The sequence below is a fragment of the Myotis nattereri genome (genome assembly GCF_964212035.1).
Source record: "Myotis nattereri genome assembly, chromosome: 2".
Classification (NCBI taxonomy): Eukaryota; Metazoa; Chordata; class Mammalia; order Chiroptera; family Vespertilionidae; genus Myotis; species Myotis nattereri.
This window is the reverse complement of record NC_138076.1, coordinates 14,894,758-14,922,446: the sequence shown is the minus strand read 5'-3', so window position 1 is coordinate 14,922,446 and position 27,689 is coordinate 14,894,758. Positions and strand designations below refer to the sequence as shown.

General features: G+C 40.6%; 1 protein-coding gene across 1 annotated transcript; it reads left to right on the top strand.

Annotated features, from left to right (window-relative positions):
• Nucleotides 1-2,432: 2,432 nt before the first annotated feature.
• On the top strand, nt 2,433-4,820 carry LOC308514437 (uncharacterized protein C8orf48). The gene has a single exon (XM_081084606.1). It carries the CDS (start codon nt 2,561-2,563, stop codon nt 3,422-3,424), a length of 864 nt encoding a protein of 287 aa, XP_080940732.1. The 5' UTR covers nt 2,433-2,560; the 3' UTR covers nt 3,425-4,820.
• Nucleotides 4,821-27,689: the final 22,869 nt, after the last annotated feature.

Below are 27,689 nucleotides of genomic sequence, written 5' to 3'. Positions count from 1 at the left end.
TAAAGAGTAAGTGATTATAAAACAAAGTTATTGAGACACTGAAATGTTACTCTGAGTTTTCTGGGAAAGCTATGAGTATTTTCTGTCAATCCCTTGGTCTTTCTTTTACTGATAAAAACAATGCAAATAGAATGCTTAAAATATCGTACTATATTTTTTCTTGCAAATCTTGATTCAATCTGCTCTCAGTATAGCAAGTTGGAGTGATTTGTATTCAGTGGTGTAGTATAAAGAGATTTTAGGTAAGATATAAGAGTTGCAACTCTCCACCCTTTTCCCCCTTTATGCATTCCTGTTTTATTTTCTCACTTGAAACATCTAATTGAAAAATAGTGTAAGACATTATACTTGTTCAAAGATCTCTTAGCAATCTCTCTTAACAATATGGAATATAGATTTCTTGCCAGGAGTGCTTATATAATGGTCTGAGATTTTTATTTTTACATACGTATCACTGAAAATTCTCATATAGAAGGAAGATTGGAGGCAAATTTTACTTTTATTTCATATATAGAAAAAAGATAACAAAAGAGTGTGGATTTTAAGTAGTGTTTCCTTTAAACTTTATTCTGTGATAGACTTAGAAATGAAAGTAAAGAATGTAAGGTTTGTACAAAGGGTCATAGATTCTATCTTTAAAACCAAGCTTTGACCTTTGTCTTTATGAATCTTATTTGATAATGATAGTACTATTGAGCTATTTTACTTCCTTAGATTATACATTTTGGAGTGTTAAACAGTTTACTAGGTCATGTTAGTTATTGCAAAGAAATTGGATAATTACAGGATATTCCTCCCAAACTTACCTGCTTCTGGGACAAAGTTATCCTTAAAGATAGTTAGCATATTAGAAAATGTCAATATACATTATTTTTTAAGTATAGCTATCTTGCTCAGTGTTTTGGGGGATAATGTGTGTTATGATTAATTAGGTGTATTCAGGGAACGAGGAAGGTGTTAAAATAAACATTAAGATAGAAAATCTTGAGCCTTTGAGATGGTGGAAATTACTTGAGACTATCTACAAATTATTTGATACCTCTTTTTAAAGATCAACAGTTTATGATGATATATAATTCGGTTTGAATACATGAAGTTGGAATCTTTTTTTCTTAGTTATGAATCTTGCTCATATTAGAAAGATGTTTTTTGAACATTGCAGACTTTTGGCTCTTTGCCAAGGTGAACATTTTTGGAATAATATTAAATATATATGGCTAGACTTGAATAACACCACCACCACCACCACACACACACACACACACACACACACACACACACAAACACACACACACACGCACACAGAATGGAGCAAGGATGCCCATTCTCTTGCCATTCTGAAATATCTGAAATAAGTGACTAAGACTCAGATATTTATTAAGACCTAGAAAAAGTCAGTCTCCATAGATAAGTTTTACAATTTTTGAGAACAGTTGTTCGTACACTTTACTGTGATTTTTAAAAGCTGTTGTAAAAGGATATGCCATGAGTAACAGCTGAATTTGGGGGGTTCGGGAAGAGGAACAGACTGAAGTTCCTTGAGCTGGTCATACCTATTCCATAAAACCCACGGACCCGGGAGAGGGAATGCTTATTTCTGTTTCAGCTCACTCTATCAACAGAGATTGATTTATTTACTACCTTCTGTGCCTGGCAGCACTGCCATGGTGTCTGCTCTCATGGAGATTTTAACTGAGTGGCGCGATTTGCTAATAGTCATCCAATACTCAGACCTGGCTGCAAGCTGTGAAAGGGTGCAGAGTGTTTGGGAGCTGCGGTGGGTGTGCAACCCTTCCCAGGGCAAAGGGACTCGGAGGAGCATCAGTCATTGATCACAAACAGAGGGAAGAGCGGTGTTGATGTGCCATTGGGAGGGGCCCCCGAGAACCTGTGATCTGAGAAACGCGGCAAAGTCTTGGGAACACAGAGTTGGGCGAGATGAGGCTGGAGAAAGGCGGGGGAGCCACGCAAGGTTTACAGGATGGGCTCATCATTTCTATTCTTTCCTAAGGCAGGGTCTACAAGGAGGTGATCTCTGGCTGTAGGAGGAGCAGACACGTTTCCGTGTTTCTGCCTGTGCGTTCTGGCCAACAGGGATTTTTATTTATTTATTTTTAATAATTTAAATCATATTTATTTTGGGGAGACTACTTTCTCGGGTTAGACGGAGACTGCCTTTCCCTGTTGGACTCACATACGTGCTCTTCTTTGACCCCCGAGGAAAGGGTGTTTGCACCCCTTTTCAAGGATTATTAGATTTTGTACTAAAAACAGCCGCAGAGACGAGGGAGAAAGCGCTGCGCAACCAGTGCGAGACCTGCGGAGGCGGAGTCTGCGCAGTGGGGCCCGGGGAGGGGAGGAGCGCTGCACCGGACCCAGTGCGCATGCCCGACCTGCGTTGCCAAGGCAGCGAAAAGGCGTCACCCGCCGCCCGGAAGAGGAGCCGGGCTGAGCTGCGGAGTCCCACAGGGTCCGGTGCTCCCTGGCTCAGGCCTGACCAGTTCCTGAGCCAGTCTTGACCAAAGCAAAGCAGATGAGGAGCCGAGTCTGATGCCGTGTGATGGCCAGCCGCCTAGAAGCTGGGGAACCCGAGGAGCCACGTGAATTGGCCCAAACGGACATCAGGGCCATGGACGACCTTTCTCAGGAGACCTTCGAGTCCTTCTCTGATGAGGTACAGACTTCATGTTCATTCAGTTCCCCTGGAGGACAGCTGCCCTCGCCTCAGGTGTCTGGGGGCAATCCTGAGAGTGGAGAGCCCACTGCACGCTTGGAATGTCAAGATAAACAATCTGAGCTTTCAGAAAGGAGGTTTAGCCAGAAAAGAATCACCTACCTCAAGGGGAAAGGAACTAACTCTGGAGGGTACCAACCAGACGCTCACCCTCAAACAGAAATCACTCCGGTGTCTGATGAACAAATGCATGCCCTGCAGACTTTTTGCACCGTTAAGGTAAACCTGATGCACCACAGAGCAACCTCTAAAGAGATGAAGAGCAGCAGACATAAGAAGCTGCAGCTTAGATCGGATGCAGAGGCTTCAGAGATGGATGCCATCAACTGTACTGCCCCCGACGAGCTTGTGAACAGAATCCATTTTAAAAACTTGATGGCAACACTAAAACAGGCGGCAACAGTTAGGCAACACGTTCCTTCTAGGTGCCCTGATTGTAACAGAAAAAGAGCGGAACTGGCTCAATCTGCCTTCCTGAAACGAAAGAAGACTTTACTGGAGTCACTTCTCCTCCAAGAGAAAATAGATGAACATCTTCATACTAAAGACTTTCTTACCTTTATTGGAGAAGCGCATCGGGGCCTTCCCAGGCTTTCAGATGACCCCGGAATAATCTGGAAAAGGCTGAATGAGAAAAGCCAGAAGAGAGAGTCTGGTTTTGAAAGGTCAGATCCAGAGCAGAAGATGTAGCGGAATGGAAATAGCGCTTGTCATTCACTGTTTGCTCTACCACCTCTCAAACCACTGACTCCAACCAAACAGGAGATGCTGTTTATTGATGATAATGTGTAACGTGGATAGATGTTTTTGTTGTGTATTTGAATACTGGTCATCATTTCTACAAGCACTTTGGAACCTAACTTAAAAATGTACTATGCTTCCTTCACAGATTTGAGGACTAAGAACTTTTGATTTGGTGTGTTTTTCAGATTATAGAGGGCAACATGGTAGTTGGAATCGTTACAAAGTTTTTACAACAATCCTGGAGAGAGATGCTGGTAGTTTTCGACTAGGGTTTTGACAGCACAGATAGAAGTACAGAAATGTAAGAGATACTTAAGGAAGTAATAATTGACAGTCTTGGTGAAGAAATGGGTATGGGGATCGAATGAAAGGTAAATGCTAAAAGTGTTACTGAGTTTCTGACTTGTGTACTGAATGAATAATAATTTCATTAAATTGTATATAGAAACATTAGAAGAGGATCATGTTTGATAGAAGTGATTAGCAGCGTGATTATTTGGACATGACTGGTTTGAGATATATTTGAGACATCCACTTTGAGAGGGTGAGAAACATTGGGTTGTTTGTGTTTGCAGTCTGGAGAAAAGGTTTGGCCTGTATATTTGAAATAAAGGGAAGGGGCCACAGATCATTGCATGTAGCTGGAAATTGAAGTCATAGATGTAAGTTCTTTGGGAAGAGGATAGGGTGAGAAGTGAATAAGAGGTATAACTAACTCCTGAGAAATTCAGCAATTAAAGGCTGAATAGAGGAGAATAAGCCACCAAAGGTTAAGAAGATATTATCATAAAAGGATGAAAGAAACCAGGATTGTGTAGTGTCACAGAGAGCAAAGAGAGAAAAATATCAAGAAAGATGGGTTTTCTAAGCACGCAAATGCAACAGAGAATTCATGTAAGATATTTAGTCATGTCCTTAGGCTCTGTTGATCTTAGCAACAGCCATTTCACTTACAGAAATTGGCCAGACAGGCAAAGTAAGTTGAGGAATAAATGTGAGGACATGAAAAATATGAATATAGACTACTTCTTGAAGTTCAGCTGTAGAGGAAAAGAGAGGGGGAAGGTGGAGGTATATGTATAAATTGAGGGAAGAATGCTTGAATAAATTACCTGAAAAGCCATTTTGGGGGCCTTATTTTATGAAACTTCTCTTACTCATTCTAATTTCCATTCTGATGAAACAATATCATCCCTGAAAATACCATGGCATTTTGAAAATACATTTATTGAAAAAAGTGTTAGTTGGCATTCTGAGAAATTCATTTTCTATAAAAATACAAATCCTATAATTTGTAACAATACCTAGAGGCTATTTCTCCTCATGCCTAACAACTAAGCTATCCCAGTCGAAAAGAAATTTGTGAAAATCAGTTATAATAGTCTTTATAACATTCCAATACTATTTGATTTTAGATTTTCATTTATGTATAAAAATACTTTCTCCTACAAAACTTAGCATATTCCCTCATATGAAGTCAGTCAAGTAAAATGGAAATCAAATAATTACCATTTGCATAGTAACTATTTATTTGAACTACACATTATGTCATGCTTTATCTTTGGCATCTCACATAATCAAAATTCTGAATAATTGCCATTTAGAATTCCCCCATTAAAGGTCACAATGTACTCATTTAGTCAACTAAGCTAGAAGTCATAGTCATCTTTTGTTCCTCCTTTTTAAAAACTAAACCCCAAGTTAACTATTCTTTCGGCAAAGACCATTAGCTCTTTCTTCTTCAATAGTTTCTGACCATGACTTCTTATTTTCATCTCATGACCACCTCCACTCCTAGTTTCTCTCTTCAGTGCATTCTCCATATAGTTGTCAGAATTATTTTTCTAATATACAAATCTGTTCAATTTTCCTGATTAAAAAAACTCACTAAATGATTAATCAGTACCATAGGAATAGTTTAAATTTATTAAGACCACAAAGAGGTTCTCTAATATCTGGCCCAAATGTACCTACATAACCTCATCTTCTATTCTCCACCTCTATATTAAAACTCTCTATAAAACTTGCAATTCCCTGAGCTCCTTGTGGTTTACAAGTACACATTTGTTTTGTTAAAATTCTCTTAATTGCCTTTTCCAGCAGGTGGACTCTTCTTTTTCCCCTCCTCATATTCATTATCCCCTCTCTTACTGCTCCCCATTCTCTTCCTTATTTAGTTTTAAATTTACTATAAAATGAATAATATATTTACACTAAAGGCCTGATGCATGAAATTCGTGCAAGAGGCTTGACCCTTGCAGCCCCCGCTTTGTCCGGAAGGTCGTCTGGCTGTTTGATCTAATTAGCACATTATGCTTTTATTATTATAGACTAGAGGCCCAGTGCACAAAAATTTGTGCACTTGGGGGGCATCCCTCAGCCCAGCCTGCCCCCTCTAACAGTCTGGGAGCCCTCACAGGATGTCCTACTGATGTCCCTGTGGGGCCTAAGCCGCAGTCTGGCCTCCCTCTGTGGAAGGCAACTGGCCGATCAGGTATATAGATACTTTCTGAAGGCAGCACAGACTCCTTCCTTATTTCTTTCCTCTGTGGTTGGAGAATAGGGGACTAAAAGGTGGACACAGAACTGTGGCCGGGCCTGGAGCTCCTGTAGGCAGCAGAAAGGAGAGGCTGGGGAAAGTCTAGACACGGTTTTCTTCAATTGTCCTCCTTTCCTCCGGGCCCCTTGCTCTGTTCTCCCCTTGTCGTGGTGGACGCTTGGGCCTCGGACTGACAGGAGCCCAGCGACAGTGGAGTTCAGCCCCCTCACTTCTCAGCTGAACATACAGCTGCCTCACATTCCAAGTGGAGCTGTTTTCAAGTGGCTAAAGTGCTGGCAATTCTTGCCTCCCAGCCTTTCCCCTCTCAGGTTTCCTCCTTGGGTCAGTTGCAAACTTCATGGAGACACCGAAGCAACGCTGCCCTGGTAGTTCTGCACTGGCCCCTGCCCGGGCATGGCTGGGCACTCTTCCTTGAGGTCTCTGGGTCCATAGTCTGAGCTCAGGGAGGTCACCCAGAGCCCATTTCCCCAGACAGGTGGGGCAGGGGGGCTAGCTTGAAGAGCTGGAGGAAGATGGCAGAGTAAGAGTTGGTATGAACCAGCGCCTGCTTAGCCAGACTTCCTAAGCTCCCCACCAGGCCCAGGCTGGGCCCCTTCCCCACACCAGGAGGATCCCAGCTGAGGTTCCCTCCCTGCACCCAGCGCTCTCCTCCCTGTTCTACCACTGGGGGAAGGGAGCAGCTCACCTGCTCTGGACCCTGCCAACCTGGCAGGCTGAGGTACAGGTGGTGCAGCCTAGGGTGCTGGTGGCTGCAAGCCTTCTCCCTCTCCGTGAAGCGTGGGGTAGGGTTGCAGCAGCTCACAGCCGCCCCTGGGCACCATGCATGGAGACACTGCTCTCCACTGAGCCACCATCCGCCTGGGACCTGTGGGGGTTGGGGTGGCCTCGGGCTCCCACTGGTCCCACTGAAGCCAGACTCGGCTTGGCCTGCCACCCCCACTACCCAAGGGCTGCGCGTGCCCCATGGGCCTCATCGCCCTCATGAATCACCATGGTCTGACCGTCTCATCCCAGGAAGTGGCCATCCTCATCACCATGGCTCACTCCCCAGTGCAGTTGAGTCTGCCCAGCAAGCATGTAGGCAGGAGCTGGGCCTCTGAGGGGAAGGAGGAGGCATGTGTAGGCCAGGGCAGAAGTGGGGAACTTGGCGGTGTAAACAAAGCCCCCCCCTCCCCCCAATGTCGTGCCGGCCCCTCGCGCTGCATTCTCGAACCCATGGATGCCCCTGCCCAGCACTGTGCTCTCAGGCCTGGGATGGGGGTGAGGGTCCTGTAGCTTCCGCCTGAAGGCAGCCCTCGCTGGCTTGGAATCACAGTGGTCAATCAGGGTGGGATGCGGGATGCCAAATTCTCTCTCTCTCTCTCTCTCTCTCTCTCTCTCTCTCTCTCTCTCCCTCTCTCTCTCTCTCTCGGAGTGGGCCCTGCCTGTTTCTGGTGGGCAGGCGAGGGCTCGGGCGAGGAAATTGGTACCATTTGCCTTCGCCCCAGCCCCCTCCCGCCCCCGGGTAGCACACAGGAGCCTGGATGGCGGCTTGCGCTATCCTACCCTGCCTGCAGCATGCAAATTAGCTGCCATCTTTGTTGGTGGTGAACCGCCACCTTATTTGGCAGTTAATTTGCATATCGCCCTGATTAGCCAATGGGAAGCGTAGCAAAGGTATGGTCAATTACCATGTTTGTTTATTATTAGATTAGACGGCTCAAAAGTCAAAAGGATATTAAAGATTTAGTATGCGAAGTTGCCCTTCCACTCTGTTACCATCCCACTTCATTCTAAGCTAGCTTGCCATACCCCTACTTTTCCAGGTTAACACTTCACTTGCTAGATCTTGGGGGAGTCTGGTACCCTGGGATAAAAGCAGAGGTAGAGAAAATTCAGGGAATTGAGGAGTGGCCACTTGTCACCAGGACAGGGAATTTTTGTGTTATAACTAGTTCAAACTTATTAGTGTATATGGCTGACTATTCATGTTACTTATAAGAAACCACTTATATTAGTTTCTTATCTGTTTTCCAGTGTTTCTTTATGCAAATACAAACACTAAAAATAACTCACTATGTGCTTTCTTTGGTACCTTTTTTTTCCTTGCGATAAAAAGGATATAATATAAAGTTTGCCATTTTTACTATTGCTAATTGTACTATTTACTGGCACTAATTGCATTTACAGCGTTGTACAACTGTTACTATTTCCCAAATTTTTCATTTCCCCAAAGAGAAACTCAATTCATTAAGCAATAACTCCCCATTTGCCCCTCCTTCCCCAGGCCCTAGTAATCTCAAATGTACTTTTTGTCTCTATTTTAGTACAGTGCCTCATACAAAACTTTCATGGATGAAAAAAATGATTGCATCTAAACTATGAGATTTAATGTCTTTTGCACCAAAAGAAGAAAATAGTTTGCTAGCATATTGTTTTTTTGTTTTGTTTTTTGTCAGTGTTTTGCCTTTGTGTAGTTGTTTTCTGTAAATTTTCTCTCTCACCATGGTTTGGATTTACTTTTGCATGTATACACATAATTTTTCTTAGTAGAAATTAGTGAAAACTTTAAAAAATATATTTTTATTGATTTCAGAGTGCAAGGAAGAGGGAGAGAGAGAGAGAGAAACATCAATGATGAGAATCATTATTGGCTGCCTCCTGCATGCCCCCTACTGGGGATTGGGCCTCAACCTGGGCATGTGCCCTGACCAGGAATGGAATGGTGACCTTCTGGTTCGTAGGTCAATGCTCAACTACTGAGCCATGCTGGCTGGGCAGTGAAAAGCTTTTTGATAAGACAAATTTCCAGGAAGTATGCAGCCAATCACTACAGTATTCATTTAAAAGAATGAATATGAAAATAGTTCTCTGGAATCCACATTTTTAGATGGAAATTTTTTATCTCAATTGTTAATTTTAAAGATAATTTATGACTTTTTGCAGTTTTTAAATGGTGTAAAAATTCTTGATGCTTGAAAATAATTTTTATTGCCTCTGAATAAATTTGAAAGGAATGAATATTCTTTCTCCCAAATTTTTATAGTTGCACCCAAGGGATTCCAGTGCAGCTGGGAAGGAAAGCCCATCAGATCAGATGCTAAGAAACCACATATTTCTCCAATGCACTAGAAATGTATCTGGCAATTTGGTACCAAATTATGCAAATATTTAATTTACATAATTGTAATATATGAATTACATAAAATGCATCTATTTAGTTTACGTTTATTCATCTAGATTTTCTTAAACCAACAAACAAAATTAAATTCTGCACCAAAAAACAAATCTATGCATTTAACAAACACAAGAATAATGAAATCCTTGAAAAGAAGTAAGTGATATGCCAGATTGAGAGAAAAGAAAGTTCAGTCCTGAACATCTGAGTCATTCAAATTCCGATCTCAGAACTGTTTAGGAATGTTTGGGACACCCAGCTCAGAATACCTCCAATTTTAAACATGTTAGTTTAATTCATGATGAAGCCTAATATAGTAATTTAGCTGTTTCTGTAGCAACGTAGCTAAACAGGTTGCAAAGAAATAGGAATTGTGGCTCTACTTGGGCATGGGCTCTCCCTCATTTTTTTTTCTCCTGGAATTGACAGATGAAAAATACATTCACAAGTAGTTAATTTGAGAAACAGAAAAGGAAAAGACAGCCTAACAACTATTCTTAGTTGATAATCCCTTTTGCAATAGAGAATTCAGAAAATTTCCAATTTTCAGTAGACTCAAATTACAGTGAAAATTGCAAAATTCTCTGAGGGTGGCTTAAATAATCCTCAAGCCAAGCTTTGAAGATCTCACTGTTTGTTGAGATCTGAATTGAGGTTTAGGAGAAAATAGGTTTGGGTCATCACACCCAAAATTTGCTTTGGATGTCAAGACTGATGACCCACTGAATGTCTGAGCAGGTGTGAACAAGTTTATCAGTCACTTAATGAGAGCTTCTGGGGAGATAGGGCAGTGACTTGAGAGAGAGAGGAAAGGAGACTGTCTTGGCTTTTACTGTGATTAGGGAGTGGGACTGAAGTGAAGATTTTTAACTGTGGGCTGGAGTTTTTCACATGTTTGGAAATTCCTGCCAGTACCAAAGGAGGGCGCATCTGTGTTTTCTTATCAATCAGTCCAAACCTGGGGCGAAAGGGTAAGGCTTCAAAGTTTTCGAATATCAAACATCAAAGATGGAATCAGACTCTTTATAATAATTCCCCTGATGTTTGATTAATAATGGAACTATGCCCTGCATGTTTCATTTAATTAAATTTTAACTTGCTTATGTGTGGCATAATGGTGCCCTATGAAGCCTGTAGCCTCACTGGTAAGGGGGTGAAAGTTCCATTGAACACCTTGTTCAGGGGCTCAGCTTTGTGTATTTTAGAAATGAAATGGTCACTCTTAATGTCTGCAACTCCAAAGTGGATCAAGTGAGGCTGGCCTGTTTTTCGGCTTTAATATGAAATCTTGATGTATATTTTGGGTATTTGTGAAACAAGAAGTTCCCATGGTTATTTTTTTTCAAATTGGGAAACCTTGGGTAAGTAATTGCTGTTCCTACCATAGGCAGGAGTGGACCGTGGCTGGTTCCATTGGCAATGGCCCAAAAGTCTGTACCAATGCACAGATGGAGCCAATTGTTGGCCAGGGTAAGATGCCTGCCTAGAGTTCAGCTGATGTTGCTGACCCTTGTATCCCATTCTTTCTAAAGGATGTCTAAATCAAGGACTGAAAAGCAGCAGCTCTCTAGGAGGCTCCATCATGGGTAGTTCCGATGTTGTTCACTCATTTGATCCCAATGGTCTCTCTAGGTAGCTAAGAGGTGTGACCTCTTCTGCACCTTGTTACCTGGCAACGGGTTGAGGACAGAAGAAGCTACCATCTCCTGTGGGTGGGGTACTGCAGAGGGCCCAACCTTAGCTCTGTCCTGTAGGTGACATTGCTGTCTTAGGAAGGGGATCCTGATGGCTATGGCTGAGCTTGTGGAGTGCAGCCTGTGCCCCAAGAAAGGTGTGGAGCATCACAGGCTCAGGGCCTGTGGGAACTTGTTTCCAGAAGAGCCCTGTATGCAGCCATCAATTGCCACTCTAACGGTGCAAGGGATGAGAGGTAGGAGGGCGGTTTCCCACACTAGAAATCCTTGGGCAATGTATGTTCATCATGGGTGGTCCAGGGATTTTAGGAGGTAAAGGAGGAGGTTGCTCCTCTTGCACGGCCAGTGTGGTTCAGTGGTTGAGAGTCAACCTATGAACCAGGAGATTATGGTTTGATACTTTGTCAGGTTACATGACTGGATTGTGGTCTCAATCCCCAGTAGGGGCGCCCAGGAGGCAGCCTGTCAATTATTCTCATCATTGCTGTTTCTATCTCTTTCTCCCTCTCTCTGAAATTAATAAAAACATATTTTTTTAAAAAGAAGTGCTCATTTTGAGCACTCAAAGGCACTATAAATCTGCTAAAAATAAGTAAGATCCACCTGCTTCAGGTACCTCAACATAATAATACCCAGAGGAATTTTTTGAATTTAGGATTTTATGTAACGCATGTCTAGTAGGGAGTTGGAAATACATGTAAGCAGTCATACAGACGTGCAGAAGTTCTACTCAGGGAAATTGTTCATGCACACCAAACTCACACATGCATGCACACTCAGAGATGCCTTCACATATACTCACAAGCATGTACATGCACACATGCAACTCTTAAAAGAAGAGACATTTTGTGAGTGGCCACTGTATGAACCCGTACATTTGAAGGGTGACGATTCTTTCTTTTAAAGGGTGTGTTTTCATTTTAACCACAGCCAGAAAAAAAGAGTGATTAAAAACAGCTGGAACATATGTCTATTTTCACCTCCTCCATCTGGAACTTTGTTTTTGGCTATCACAGACATTTTCCAAACAAAACTCTGCTGAACAAAATGATAAATGTGGAAGAGACATGTTTGAAGAGCTTTATAGAATCCAAAGCATTGGTGTGTTTTTCAAACATAAAACTAAACCTTTAAATATCACAAATAGTTTGCTTTTGATGGTTGGTGTGACATTTAATTTAAATTTGTAATTGGGCAATGTCATTAACTACAAGTATGGCTATTTAATCAGTAGGTACTATATATCTAGGAAGAAAAAATGAAGTATTTTATTGTATATTGATATTTGAATAGAACAATTAGGAAACCAATATACTGTGTTAGCCTATCTCTCAATTTTGTCAGGTAATCTACTTTCTGATTCACCCTTTTACCTAAATTTCCCCATGAAAACTATTATAGCTAGACGGTAATCATGTCATGCCCTAATTACTATAACTTCTCTTCCTTTTCCTGACTGTGGTATGCTTTTATACCATACATTCTATGTAATAATTCTAGGTTAATCTTTTAAAACTAATTTGGTAAAACAAAAACCAACTTTGGTAACACTTCTATTGAGAATATACTAAAATTCGAAGTCCTTGACCTTCATTATATAGATCCTACTTCTGTTTTCAACAGGGCTTAAGAGCCCAGGTTTTAAAAGTCTTTATCTCAAATTCTGATTCTTCCAATTACAAGTAAATTTTGCAAAGATCCATTGTCCTAGCCTAACTGATGAGTTTTGAGGGTCTGAAATTAGGCTTCTGCAGAGAAAGTAGATCAAAGATGGAAAAAGATTGGGGACCAATTGACCAAAGGAGAGAAAATGCTATTAATCACGGCATTTACCTGAAGCTGTTGTGTGGATTACCTGAGAGAGAGAACCCAGGAAAGAGAAGTTTGGCAGAATGAGAGGGCAATAATTATTTTGAATTTGGTGTATGACACCTAAGTGAGTATATTTGTTCCACAGTAGTTGAGAGCCAAGGAAAGAGAGCAGAGGCACAAAAGAATATTTTTGGAGGCACTAGATAATTATAATTGCTATGTTCATCCCACATAAGAGCATTAATTATAAATCCACTCCACTGTAGAAAACTATATCCCAGGGTATAGTATATATAAAACCCCCAATTTTACTGGATAATCAAGCAATAAAATTGAAGTGTATTCCATAAAAATGACAGAAACAGTATTAAACAAAAGTTCAAATAAAAATCTTGGTACCATTTACCTTGAACTTTTGGCTCAATATAAGATGATTCATAAATTATGACTACTTGACTATCTCAGCAGATGTTTTCACAAAGACTAAAGATACAGGCTTAGGACTCATGGTTAAGTGATATTTATTAGACTAGGAGAAGTATGGGGGCTGGTAGAGGTCATGGCTACTCTTTTGCTCTACATTTAGAGAAGTTCTTTTTTTTGGTGACCAAGCATATAGTTCTGAGATAATAGAGAAGGGAGGGGTGTCACCTGTCTAACAAGCTAGATTACCCAAGGCAGTCATCCAGGTGACAGATCAAGTCAGATTGCCCTCACATTCCTATAAAAGAAGATATTTTTCACAGTTCTGGACCATATCCACTCAACATAAAACAGGATCTGATAACAATTATGAGTTGCTAGTGCACAGTGAGAAGTCAAAATACCAAAGCCAGTCCTTGCCAAGTTTTTCTTTGTATTTTAACCACATGATCCATATTCTTCATTAGGTTATCCTTCATCTGTCTAAACAACAGGCTGTTGTTAGTTTATAAAACTTAACCATTCTTAGTCCAAGACGTGCTTATGCATTCTTCTTTAAAGTTATAACAAAATGAAAATGTTTGCATGGCATGTAATTACAGAGAAAGCTAATTGAATAACCCAAACCAACCACATCTTTCTAAGAATGTTTGGGGAGATCTAATGAAATAACATTTACATTTACAACAGTCGGGGGCAGTGATTCTCCACTTCTTCTGGGAAATGTTAGCACCTCTTTCTAACAGCTTTGAGACAGGCACTTTGTTGGATAGATTGCATGTGCGCTTTGAAAGTTACCTTCAGGTGTTGACTTGTGTTGAATTTATTTTGTGTTGCTCAGAAGCTCAACTATTGGGTCATGGAAAATCATTTTAATTTGCATTTATTTTACTTTAGGAATATTGAGGATTGTTCAAGGTAATTAGCTATTTGCAAATTTCTTATTTTGTAGATTTTTGGTTTTTTTCTGCCCAGTTCTATAGGGAATGTTCCATTTTCTTCTCACAGATATAAGGAGCATTTTATATACCTGTGGGATTAGTTATCTTTTTAAAATAAGATATTGCATAAATATTTTAAAATGTTAAAATATAAGTAAAAAAGAAATATTGAAAAAATAAAGATAAAAGAATTAAATCCACTCTAATTTAAACTCTAAAAATATATGTGTAGACATAGTGATTTTGAAAAAAATGAGAAACTACATCAAATGTATCGAGTTACTATCTGTGTCTAAAGGGATTACTTTAATATTCTTTTTGTACATCTGTGTTCTTTTCAAAATTTCAACAATGAACATGCATTTTTTAAGTGATGGAAAACAACAAAATTTTGGGTAAAAAAACCTAACATTCTTTTAATTAAAAATATATGTGTATCTTCTATAATAAAAGCCTAATATGCTATGTGTCCCATCGTCCAGTCAGCCATTAAACCAATCAAAGTGTAATATGCTAATCATATGCTAAGGCTGCTCAACCACTCACTATGACATGCACTGACAACCAGGGGGCAGCCGACTGGTCGACCAGTCGCTATGATGTGCACTAATCACCAGGGGGCAGATGCTCCGACCGGTAGATTAGCTTGCTGCTGAGGTCCAGCCAATTGGGACTGAATGAGACGGGCTGGACACACTTGGGAGTCCTCCCATGGTCCCTCCTCAGCTGTCCAACCTCCCCCATCCATCCCCAGCCCCAATCCTGCACCAGTGGGGTCCCCCAGCTTACGCCCTCTTGCAATCTGGGCTGAAGGACCACCCCCCACCCCCGCCAGTGCACAAATTTTGTGCATCTGGCCTCTAGTTATATATATTATACTATATTATACATACACACACACATATACACTAGAGGCCTGGTGCATGAAAATTCATGCACTGGAGGGGGTGTCCCTCAGCCCGGCCTGCCCCCTCTCACAGTCCAGGAGCCCTCAGAGGCGGGAGGTGACCCAGCGATAAGTGAAAGGCGACGCCCCATCACACTTCTGCTGCTGCCACTGCCAGCAGCTCAAGCCTTGGCCAGCCCTGGTTACCTGAGCCTTGGGAGGCCCTGGGCGGCTGGGCAGCTACCATCTGAGGCTTTCCTGTGCCTCGGGCCAGCCCTGGGCAGCTGGGCAGCTGACATCTGAGGCTTGCCTGCGCCTTGGGCAGGCCCTAGGTGGCTGGGGTTTGAGGGGACTGGGGGGCTCTGGAGGCAGACGCGCGGAGCGGCCCAGCCTGCCTGGGGGCAGGCCCAGCCATGCCGCATGCCTGCTTCCCTGGCAAGGCTGAGGGGACTGGGTGCCGCCATCTTGTGGCTGTGGGTGCCACCATCTTTGAGGGCAGGGCAGTCAATTAGCATATTCCCTTCTTATTGGCTGTGGGTGCTGCCATCTTTGCAATGGCACGAGGGCCAATTAGCATATTCCCTCTTTATTATATAGGATGCTTTTCCTTTATTTTCCCTCTAATTTTTCTATGTATGTATATTCTATATTGCCACTAATTCTGTATATACAGTGTTAAGGATAGTTTTCATCTGTGGGCTCTCAGCATCTTTGAGTATGTTTCCTACGTCCTAAGTCCTAATAATTCCCCGCATGATGAGTCCTGCCTTTCCAAGGTAGAAGCTATAAAGTTTGTACCTCCAGGCTCCTTTGCAGCTAAAGTAGAGCCATGTCTCCCAGGTTCCACCAAGTAGAATCTCCAGGGTGAGATTTGTATTGAGAAGTGAGAAGTAAGGAGGTGCCACTTGTGCAGTAGTCATATTCTGATCAGCATAGTGTGGAAGTCACTGTCCTTGGACATGACAGTGGTGGGTGTTCAGTTCTGAGCATCTTAAGCTGAGGAAGAGGCCCTAGCGTTTTCACTAAAATGGCCCAAATGATATGGTTGGGCAATGGGTTTGGCTACTTAGCTTTAGGATTTTGCTTTCTAGCCTTCTAACAGACTCCGGGGCACCCAAGCATTTTTTAGTATACACCTTTTTTCTGATTAAAATACTCCAAGTGGGCTCTATATTTCCAACAAGGAGCACTGCTCCCCAATGACTTACAATTTACATGTGTTCCTTTCCTTCAACTTTGCATTAATTTTAAATAGGTTCATGCACACTTTCAAAATTTAAAAGTGCTATAACTTATTTACTTCATCATCTATTGAATATTTGGCTTATTTCTTTTCTATCAACATAATAAAAATGCTTTATGCATTTTACATTTAGCACTTACATGTACATATACATATACTAGTAAATCTGTTTATACTTTCTTTCAAAGCAGATATTTCCAGAAAAGGAATTATAAAATAAAATAAAATAAAAATGTTTAATACTCTTCAATGCTGTTTGCAAATATTGCCAGTATTTACTTCATTAGAGCCCCCAGGCAGCAATGCAATGGGTGCCTCTGAGGGATTCAAAGGTCAGTGTAGCTGAGCATAATGGAAGAAATAAAATTTATATGACATGAAATTAGAGAAAAAAGCAGCAGCTCATAGCACGTGGGTTTTCTAAGTTAAGATAAGGAGCTAAGTTTTTATTAAAAAGTGTGATGGGAAATCCTAGGAAGATATTAAAGAGAGAATGGAATAATCTGATATACTTTTTATAAATGGGAACACCCATTGTTTTATTGCAAGGAGGGAGAGTTGCTGGGAGAATCTAAGCCAGAGGTGATGGTGGCTTGGACTTGGTTGGTAACTGGGCAATTGAACAGACCTGAAAGATTTGGGATAGATTTTGGAGGAATAACATAAAATGCATAGAATATAAGCTGTGAGATTTGGGAGGAAGTGGACTCGTGGTGACAAATAGATACTGACTTGGACAACTCGGAAGGGACGGTAGTGAGACACTGAGATGGAGGGAACTAGGGAAGGATTAGATGTATGAAATGGGGGGAGGCATCCAGGGTTCTGCTCGATTTTATTTAGTTTAGTGTACCTTTGGATACTTTGTGGTGACTTAGAATCAGCAGTTAGATACAAATATCTGAGGTTTGGGGGTAGAGATCAGATATTAATTCAGCAGCAGATGGCAGATTGGGGATTAAAGCCTTAGAATTGGGTGAGGTCACCTAGGAGCACTTATTGAATAAAAAACAGAGGCCAAGGTTAATGCCCCTGGGTAACCCAACAGTTAGAAGCCAACAGAGCAGGGAGATCCAGCAATGACAGGGAGTACCTACATGGGCAACAGGGCTCATATTTATGGACTTTTGGAATGACCCCTAATTCAAGTGTTCTGCCTGCAGCCTCCCACCCCCGCCTTTTTTGCTGTTGGGATATTTATGACATCTGATTAAACTGCAAAAACTTTTCATATGTCAATGACACAGATTCTGTGCTATGATGTTGGAATTCCCCTCAACTTTTCTTTTGTTTAATTTATATTTTACTACCTCCCTCATTTTTTTTTTTTTGTAGCCAAACATTCTGGTATTTTAATATACTATATAACTCATCGCTTTTTTCTGTATTTGTTTTGTTTTTTCCCTTAAGGGTTCTTGTCCCTCCAAAATCAAATAGACATTGACCAATAGACTTTTCTCAGTTTTTATACATTCTTATTTTAAAACATTACTTTAGCTCTTTAATTCATCTGGAATATATATTGGTAACTGAGCAGACATTTGTTGAAACTGTGGAGTGAATCTTGGTTAGCCAATCTTGTTGGCAAGGTTCTTCTTATCAAGGGGCTTTCTCTCATTCAGTATCCTGAGTCCCACCCCTGAGAGGGGCATTGGGAGCAGCTGTCCACCGAAGACCCTGCTACCTGAGCCACCAGCTTCTTCTTGGTGAGCCTTAGGATTTTGTCTTGTTTTTAGTGGCCTGGCAATGATTAATCTCTGTTAACCAGGTTTGGTCATGTTAGCTTCCCAACTATTCTGTTTGAATCTGTTGTTTGTAATTAATCCCAGGAATATTATTGAGTCATGCTTTTTTAAACAGGGTCACACCCTCACACACACCCCTCCCCCAAATATTCCAATCCTGAGTGCTATTTCTCTTTTATTTGTGCGTAAGGGATTTAGCTTCAGTGTATGAAGAAGATATTATGGTCCGCGGTAGCAAGGCTGTTCAAATTTCTTCCAAATTTGCACTGCAATATTCCTCACTGAATCTCGCCCAATCGATGTTCCAGTTGGCTGTGATTTTTAACAAGAGCCATCATCAGTTTTGTTACCAGCAGGTTAAGAGGGGGTGTTTTGGAAAGGGAATCTGGCATCCCTACTTTCAAGTGGCTGGATCCCTTATATTTTTGTTTTAGTTTGCTTTGTTGTTATTAGTATTGGCATACAACTTCAGGAGCATCAGGGAGTTTAACTGCTTCAATTCATCTGGGAACATGTGGCAGCCATTAGTTTTGTTGTCAAATATTTCCAGCTCTCCTTCTGGGCACATGGCAGGATTGCAGTTCTTTGCTCCCCTGAATCTGAGTGTGACTACCTGATTTGCACTGATCAGTCAAATTTTGAGTGGGAGTGATGCACATCCCTTCTAGGTGGAAGCTTTAAGTATCACTATTCACCAACCTGCCAATTCTAGAGAGTGTCTGCCCTGTCAGTCTGGGTGCTGGGACTGGACCGATGTGAAAGAGCAATAGATACGTGCTTCAGATAGGAAATAAACCTCTGTTGTTTTGAGTCACTTCATTATTATTAGGGTGTAATGGAGCACCTCCTGACTGATACAGAATTGGTAACGTCTAGTGGGTTACTATGGTACTAACCTAATTTGAAAACTTGTTTAAAAATATTATTATTAGTTACAGTCAGGAGTGATAACAGTAAAAATTGATTAGGAAATCAGTTGTGCACATCTTTGGGCAAAGAACTTCATCCATGTGGGTGTGCTCATACTGGTAACATAGCTGTACATCAAGGTGAAGATTTTTAATATGACAAAGCACAGGCCATGAAGTTAAGGGAATACTCATGCAAAGATCCTCTTACCACAAGATAGTAATAAAACTGGAATAAAAATATACATGAAGCCTGGATATAGGACTGGCTGATTTAAACAGACAACAAGCCTCAGAATCTTATGAAGTATGGGCCTCGTTTATGGCCTTTGCCTAGGCCAATGTAAGGTCTTTCAGCTCGTCCTACTCAGCTCTGTGCTCATTTCGGATGAGTTTTCTGTAATTGTTGCTTGTTTCTACCTGCACATTCTATTAGATTCTCCCTCACTACTCTCATCTCTGTGCTTGCATGCGGATAGAATTTCACAAATCTGTGTTTCTCGTTAGTTTTTTCTGTTTTTCTGCATAAGTCGTCTTAGTCTATACAGCCTTCATTTTAATGGTGTGTTGTACTTTTCCTTTTCTTCAAAATCCAGGGCCTGTACCTCTCATATTATTGTCTTTTCAAAACAGTATTCTGATCACTTTCAAGGACTGTACTGGCAATATAGAGATAGTTGCAGAAAGTTTTCAAGCAAGTTAGGAGCCATGGCCTAATTTCAGGGTAATTTTATTTTATTTTAAAATTTCACATGCAGCATGTACATGTTAACAATTTACTTCACCATCCCTTTCAGTCATCCTTGAAGGTGACTCTCAATCTTTGATTCCTGTTTCATTGTAACTTTTCCAAATATATATATAATATATATATATATATATATATATATATATATATATGTATATATATATTTGTTGTAAAAAAATGGGATCGTCTGAATCCCAGAGACTATTTTTCTCTTCAGACATCTAGAGAATCTAGCTGGAATGGCCAGGGGTCATTGGTGAAATTGTAGTCATTACTGCTCAGCAAGGTCACAAGCATTAAGACGTCTAAGAAAGACATGTTAGAGACACTTCCTGCCCCTCTTTCCAAATAAAAGGCACTTTTAGTTACTTAAACATTTTTTGTTAATAAAAATCACAAGCATGTTCCTTTTTGAATAAGAGTCGTGTTCTAGATGTCAGGTGACAATTCTCCTGACTGTTCTATTATAAATGTCTTCATTTTCATGGAAGTATATTAGGTATCAAACCAACACCATTGAATATAGCTTCTTGAGAAATAGAAATAATTAGGTAAACAGAATCAGGTTAACATTATCTTTTAGCCTCTCAAAAGTCAGTTCTGTGTTTGGAATTCTACTGAAGTGAAATTCATCAACCTGTCCTACTTTTGGCATTTTGAACATACCTCCCACGGATGAAATGAATATCAAATATTAAAATTTGCATTTAGTATTGGAGTCTTTAAAAGTATTTCACAATCATCAAAGAAGCAATTAAGTAAAAAAAAAAATAAAGCGTTGACTCTTGTTGGGTTAAAGAAATCTGTGTGAAAGATGTGCTGGTAACGATTAGAGATAACGTTTTAACATAAACATTCAAGTAGAGAGAGATTACTAATTGTGAAAATATGTATCATAAATACAGTGCCAAAAATTGTCTGTGGTTTTTGGTATCACAGTACCTTAAAGAAGATTTTTAAGTAGAACAACACTTTTTTCCCCCTGTAGATTCACAAATGATAAATCAACTAAAATAAAATGTTTTCAACCAATCTTGTGGGAAACCTGTGATTACTGCATTTTATGGCACTGGGATTTTACACTCCTAAATATCTAGAAAGATAAGATATTTAGAAGTTTCCAGCAGTTCTCAACCTGTGGGTCACGAACAATGAAAATACATCCTGTGTATCAGATATTTACATTACGATTCATAACAGTAGCAAAATTACAGTTATGAAGTAGCAACGAAAATAATTTTATGGTTAAGGGTCACCACAACATGAGGAACTCTATTAAAGGGTCGCAGCATTAGGAAGGTTGAGAACTACTGACATATGCAATTCCTACATTTCATATATATGCTTATATATTCTAGAAGTACCTCTGATGCGTTTCATAGTCCCATGAATTAAACAATTTTAATATCCTTATAGCATATAGTTCACTTTACAGATGTTATTTTGATAAGAGAGTGATAAAAGTCATGTGGAGAGACTTAATGATGAATAAATCAATTCTACTACTATCACATTTATAGTCAGCTATTGGACGACAGCTTCAGGATAAAACAGCTCTTTGTGAGGAAGGGAAGGCTTTAGGAACCTCTCCGACATGGCCTTCTATTTCATCATTACTTTGTTCTCTTGAAGCAGTAGTTTGGGGAGGTTGGAGGCACTTTGGGGACAGTGGGGTAACCTTTGTTGGCAAAGCCCCTGAGGTGCAGCGGCTCACCACACCCCGAAGAAACATCCGCCACCCTCCAGGGTCTCTTACTTCCGGTCTGTGGAACTCTCCCAACCTTACTCCAGCATCTTGATAATCAGATTTCTAGTGGCCTTTCTTAAAACGTAGCTGATACTTTCATGGTCAAGATAATACTTTTGCTCCTTCGGAGGTCAGCAGAAGAGCAGCACTGGGTTTTCAGGAAGACTTGTGCTTTGAATGAGAGCAGATGAGGCAGGAAAGAGGCAGAATGAAGAACAGAGATGCTCCTTATATGGGAGCCTTTCCAATGAAGGTCTTACTTCCCTGATAAATTTTCCCAGGGACCTGCAGGCTCTTTCCAAAACCCTGGCTTCATGGAACTAAAAAGAATCACATGGAACACTTCACATAAACCACAGTTGTACAAGAAGTTAAAGCTCAAGAAATTCTTCTTACCAAACATTTGTCATTGCCAATTTCTTAGTAATGTCACTCCTGAGAGAGGTAAATTGTTTTAGAATCATATAATTTTCTATCTGGTTAAATGCTTGGGTACCCAGTGTGGAGGTGGGGTACAGATCAGAAGCATGCTTTTATTTATTCTTATTAAATTTATTGCAGTGATTATCTATCTATCTATCTATCATCTATCTATCTATCATCTATCTATCTATCTATCTATCTATCTATCTATCTATCTATCATTTATCTATTTATCTATCTGTCTACCCTTTGACCCATCGCTATGACGTAAACTGACCACCAGGAGGCAGATGTTCAACACAGGAGCTTCCCCCTGGTGGTCAGTGCACACCCACAGCAGGAGTGCCACTCAGCTGATGGGAGCCAGCTGTTGGGCTCATAGCTGGTGAGCGCAGCTGCCATGGTGCAAGCCTCGCCCACCTCCGCGGCAGCGCTACCGGGCGGCGGCAGGTGCAGCAGGGCCAGGATGAGTGGGAGCAGCCCGGCTCCTGGCCCAGGCTCTGGCTCCTCTCTGGCTGCCTGCCGCTTAGCGCACTGCTACATCCCCTGAGGGGTCCCAGATTGCCAGAGGGTGCAGGCCAGGTTGGAGGACCCCACCAGTGCATGAATCCATTCACCAGGCTGCTAGTTGATTAGTAAAATTATATAGGTTTCAAGTGTACAATTCTACACTACATCATCAATAGCTTTGTGTGTTTCCCACCCAGAGCCAGATCTCTTTCCATCAGCAAATATTTGACCAGAAGCATGCTTTTAGCACTCTAAATTCTAAATTCTTATGATATAGGTACACTCATTTCTTTTGTCAATGTTTCAATGTTTGAAGGAGAGATTAGAGCAATGGTGGCATCTTGTTCGTCATTAAAAAGGATAACTTAGATTTTCCATCTGAATATGCCCATTTGGACTTTTATTTGCTATATAAATAGTAATACGGTTACACTTGCATCATTGGAGTCAAAGTTCTTATCAAATTTATTAATATTATTTTAACATTCTGAAACATATTATTCACACTGTATCTGGAAGAAAACTTACATGAAAGATGGGTGTATTTCCAGCTTATATTTTAATTTTTTATACTTGGCATTGAACAATTTTCAAACTAGAGGAATGACATAAGAAGTGTCTACACCATCTACTTATCCCATTTCTATCTTAAAAGTTTATTTTTAAATAAAAGCCATTTTATTTTAAATATAGCTTTTAACCAGTATTTTCTCAAATCATTTTGGTCTTAGGACCCCTTCACAGTCTTAAAAATTGACAACCCCCAAAAGATTTTGTGGATTCTATATATTTACCATATTAGAAATTAAAACTAAGAAATGTTTAGAATATTTATTCATTTAAAAAGAAAAAGAATCCATAACATGTATATAAATTATATATAAATTAGGATAAGGATATGTGTGCGTGCGTGTGTGTGTGTGTGTGTTGAAAGATAAACGCTTGAATGGAATTGCAGCATGCACAAACATAAGAGGCATTGACCAGGCAATAGCAAATTATATCATGATATATGATGTGTATATGTATTTAATGAATACAGTTTTATTCAAAGTCAACATCTTGCCCTCTTTCAGGTCCCTGCTCAAAATACATTTCATAACTGCACAGAAGGACTGGGTAGAAAAACAAAACTTGTAGACACATTCTGATCTATTTTAATTTGAATTGCTACACGCAGGATTTGAAATTACGTCATATCCAGAACAAGGGAGCCAAGAGACAACTAAATTTAACCACCTTTGTGTGGAATGCAGACTTGCATAAATTACTGGGGGTTAAAGAAGTTTATGTATAAAAAGAGGTATCAAGAGTCTGATTACTAATTTTACTTTGCCGCTGGTAGTGGTCTGCCCTCTGCCTAAATAAACCCTAGTCAGCTTCAACTTTCTCAGTCAATAGAGAAGTTTATTTTCCTGGAGTTTTTGGAGTGTCCATTCAAACTTTTAAGTATAATTAGAATTATTAAAACGTCAAATAAAATAATTCAGAGAGGTGTAATAGAGAAAGTGAAATCCAGCCACAATTTCACTCTTTTCCCATTCCTGTCGTTTTGAAACTCAGGGCTAATGTTTGGCACACGCTGGGAGCTCAGGCTCTTCAGGGGCTGCCTTTGCTGAGCAGGCTGAGGAAAGGATGGGACCAGTTACCCCTTCCCCATCTCTGCTGAGCACACTCAGAGTGGTTCTGTGTTGGTCACTTTTATTATTGACACACTCAACAAATACGGTATTTTCTTTGAAGAATGCATTCTTAGCTAAATAAGAGAGAAGAGTAACTGATAGATTATTCCCAATATCCCTTTTAGAAGTAATCTACTATTTTAGTATTCTATCTCTTATGAACCAGAAAACACGGTAAAGTTATCCAAAAGTAGTTAGCTTTCCTTTACTTCAATTTATAAGCTGATATTAAGACATTTACATTTGCATACACTGGATTTTTCTTTAAATGTCTCAAAGTAAAATTTATTATTATTGAATTATTACTTTTGTTACTTTGCTTTAATAATCAGTATTAGAGATGTCAGTCCATGCAGTGGCCTTAGAAGATGACAAATCAATCCCAAGTCAGCTCCTCAGTACTTATTGTTAAATCAGCTTTGTTTCATTTCATGAGTAAGCTATATATTTTTTAAAAAAATTAAATATTTTTTGCTAATGGGGATATTATAACAAAACTAATGTTTTAATTATTCTGAAAAATATGAGATCCTTTATAGAATACTAGGGGCCCGGTGCACGAAATTCGTGCACTGGGTGGTGGGGGGGGAGTGTCCCTCAGCCCAGCCTGCCCCCTCTCACATACTGGGAGCCCTCAGGCGTTGACCCCCATCACCCCCCGATCGCCTGATCGGCCCCTTGCCCAGGCCTGATGCCTCCGCCAGAGGTGTCAGGCTTGGACAGGGGACCCCCATCTCCCCCCGATCACTGGCTCTGGCCCCCGCCCAGGCCTGAGGCCTCTGGCCCAGGAATCATGCCTGGGCAGGGGACCCCCATCTCCCTCTGATCGCTTGCTCCACCCCCTGCCCAAGCCTGATGCCTCTGACCCAGGCTTCAGGCCTGGGCAAGGGGACCATCATATCCCCCCAATCCCCGGCTCTGCCCCCCACCCAGGCCTGATGCCTCGGCCAGAGGAGTTGACCCTCATCACCCTCCGATCACCAATCACCGGATCGGCCCCTTGACCAGGCCTGAGGCCTCTGGCAGAGGTGTCAGGCCTGGGCAGGGGACCCCCAGCTCCCCGCGGTTGCAGGCTCCGCCCCTGCCCAGGCCTAACGCCTCTGGCCTAGGCGTCCGGCCCAGGCAGCAGGGACCTGCAGTGGCAGCGGGGGGCGCCGCGATCGTGGGCTTCGCTTTAGGCCCAGGCAAGGGACCCCTAGCTCCTGGGACTGCCAGCTTCGACCTTGCCCAGCTCCCATCGCTGGCTCCACCCCTACTTCCTGCTATCACTGGCCAGGGCGGAAAAGGCGCCTGATTCTCTGATCATGGCTGGGGGCCGCCTTTGCCCTGCCCCCCAGCTCTTAGCTCCCCCCTGGGTTTCCGATCACTGTCAGTGGCAGGGGGCTTCTTCCTGCTTTCCCTTTCGCCTCCCTGCATTGTGCCTACATATGCAAATTAGCCGCCATCTTACTGTTGGCAGTTAATTTGCATATAGCCCTGATTAGCCAATGAAAACGGTATCGCCGTACGCCAATTACCATTTTTCTCTTTTATTAGTGTAGATAAACATAAATATGATCTATGTCGTGCACTCGGAATAAAATTGTAGCCTTATTTGTTTTTTAACAATTGAATAAAACAAACTAAATATTTAATGTTAAATACCAAAAAGTAAGGCCAAAAAAAGGAGCAGAAGTAAGTTGATACAGATGAAACTTAAAAATTGCGAATTATAAAACAAACAAATACACTGAAAAATTCTGTTTCTATAGAAAGATCAATAATAAAAAATGCCCTGTCATCTGTGAGTAAGACAAAAAGAAAGAACAGAAAATTACTAGTATAAGCAGAGATAGTCACAATAGCAAGAGACATTAAAGAATTATAAAGTTCATTATATCAATTTCATATCAATAGGTCTGTACATTGAGATAAAATGGATAATGTCCTAAATCAATAATAAATTATTAAAAGTGATTTTAATTGAACGAAACCTATATAAAAATTAAGATCTATGGAAAAATTTTTTGTTAATTGTTTTCACTAAAATAGAAGCTAGGCTTAGGTGGTTATTTCTAATATTTTTATATTAGTAAAAATATTTCAGATGACAAAAAGATGGAGAGTGTCTTAAAACTTCTTTTAGAATTTTATTGCCAAATATTAATGCAGAAGGTGGGAAAATGGATAAGTCAAGAACACATAAATATCTTGAAATAAACTACAGAAATTGTAGAAGTCATTTACCCAGAAAATGATAAAACATTATAGAGAGACATTAACAAAGACCTAAATAAATGGACACATATACCAAGTGCTAAAGCAGGCCTCTGTTTGAACGTCAAGAGGACAAAAATTACGACTACCGAATAAATACACAACTTCAACATGGATAATGAAGACTTTGAAATTGTTAAAAGATTTTGCTTACCTTGATTCAGCCATCGATTCACATGGAGACTGCAGCCAAGAAATCCAGAGAAAGCGCAGACTCAGAAAGGCAGCAATGGAAGAGTTTGGAACGATCACCAAGAGCAAAGATGTGTCCTTAGACACCAAAGCTGAGATCATCCACGCCCTTGTATTCCCGATTACTACGCATGGATGTGAAAGTTGGATGATGAAGAAGGCGGATGGGAAAATAAATGATTCCTTTGTTGGAGAATGTGTTGGAGAAGAGCTCTGCCTATATCCGGAATCACCAGAAAATTGACCAACTGGGTCCTAGAGCTTAAGCCTGGAACATCCCTGGAGGCAAAATGACAAAACTGAAGCTCTCCTGCTTCAGGCACATCATGAGATGTCAGGATGCTTTGGAAAAGACAACGATGCTGGGGAAAATAGAAGGCAGCAGAAAAATAGAAAGACCAGCTCTGAGATAGATCGACTCCTTCAAAGAAGCCCTTAGGTATGAGTCTACAGGAGCTGAGCAGGCTGTTGAAAACAAAACATGTGGACATCACTCATTCATAGGGTCAGCAGGAGTCAGAGTCAGCAGCAGTGACACACCTACCAAGTTACAGATTGGAAGACTCAATATTGTAATGTCAATTCTAGAAAAATCTACATATAAATTTAATCCCAATAAAAAAATCTTTCCTTTTTGGTAGAAATTGCCAAGCTGATTGATTCTAAATTGGAAAATGCAAAGGTCCTGAATAGCCAGGACAATTCTAAAGAATTGTAAGAGTCCTTATAATAACAAGTAGAATGTAGAGTTGAGAAAGAAAAAAAAATCTCAAACTTACTGTGTGTATCAGTTTGTATGAGGTATGGACCTATTGGACAATCTGATTCAGGTTTAGCATTCTCACCACGTGCACCGTTCTCAAACGAGTCTTGCCTGATGTAGAGGCACTATCCCGTTTTATTACTTGGAGAAATGGACACAGATGGCAAGATCTCAGGACCCCTAAATCTTTTCATTACAAGACAATGGAAAACATGTTTCTCATCTTTTAGGAGTTGTTCCAAAAATTCAGACTATAAAGGGCTCCCCAAATTATATCACTCTCAATTATTTCTCTATGGATTTTTATTTAAGTAAGTGCACCATGAGAAGACATATCTGTTTCTCTGATAACCTTTCATTTAATTTATAAACTCTCTTAAGGCACAGGTTGTATGCAATTTCATAACTAAAATATAAGTAAGAGGAAATGAGTTAAGGAATTCCTAGGGGAAATTAAAACCTAAAGAAATTTAAATGTCTCAATGAGGCCCAGTAGTCAACAGTTCCACCAGAAGAAACAT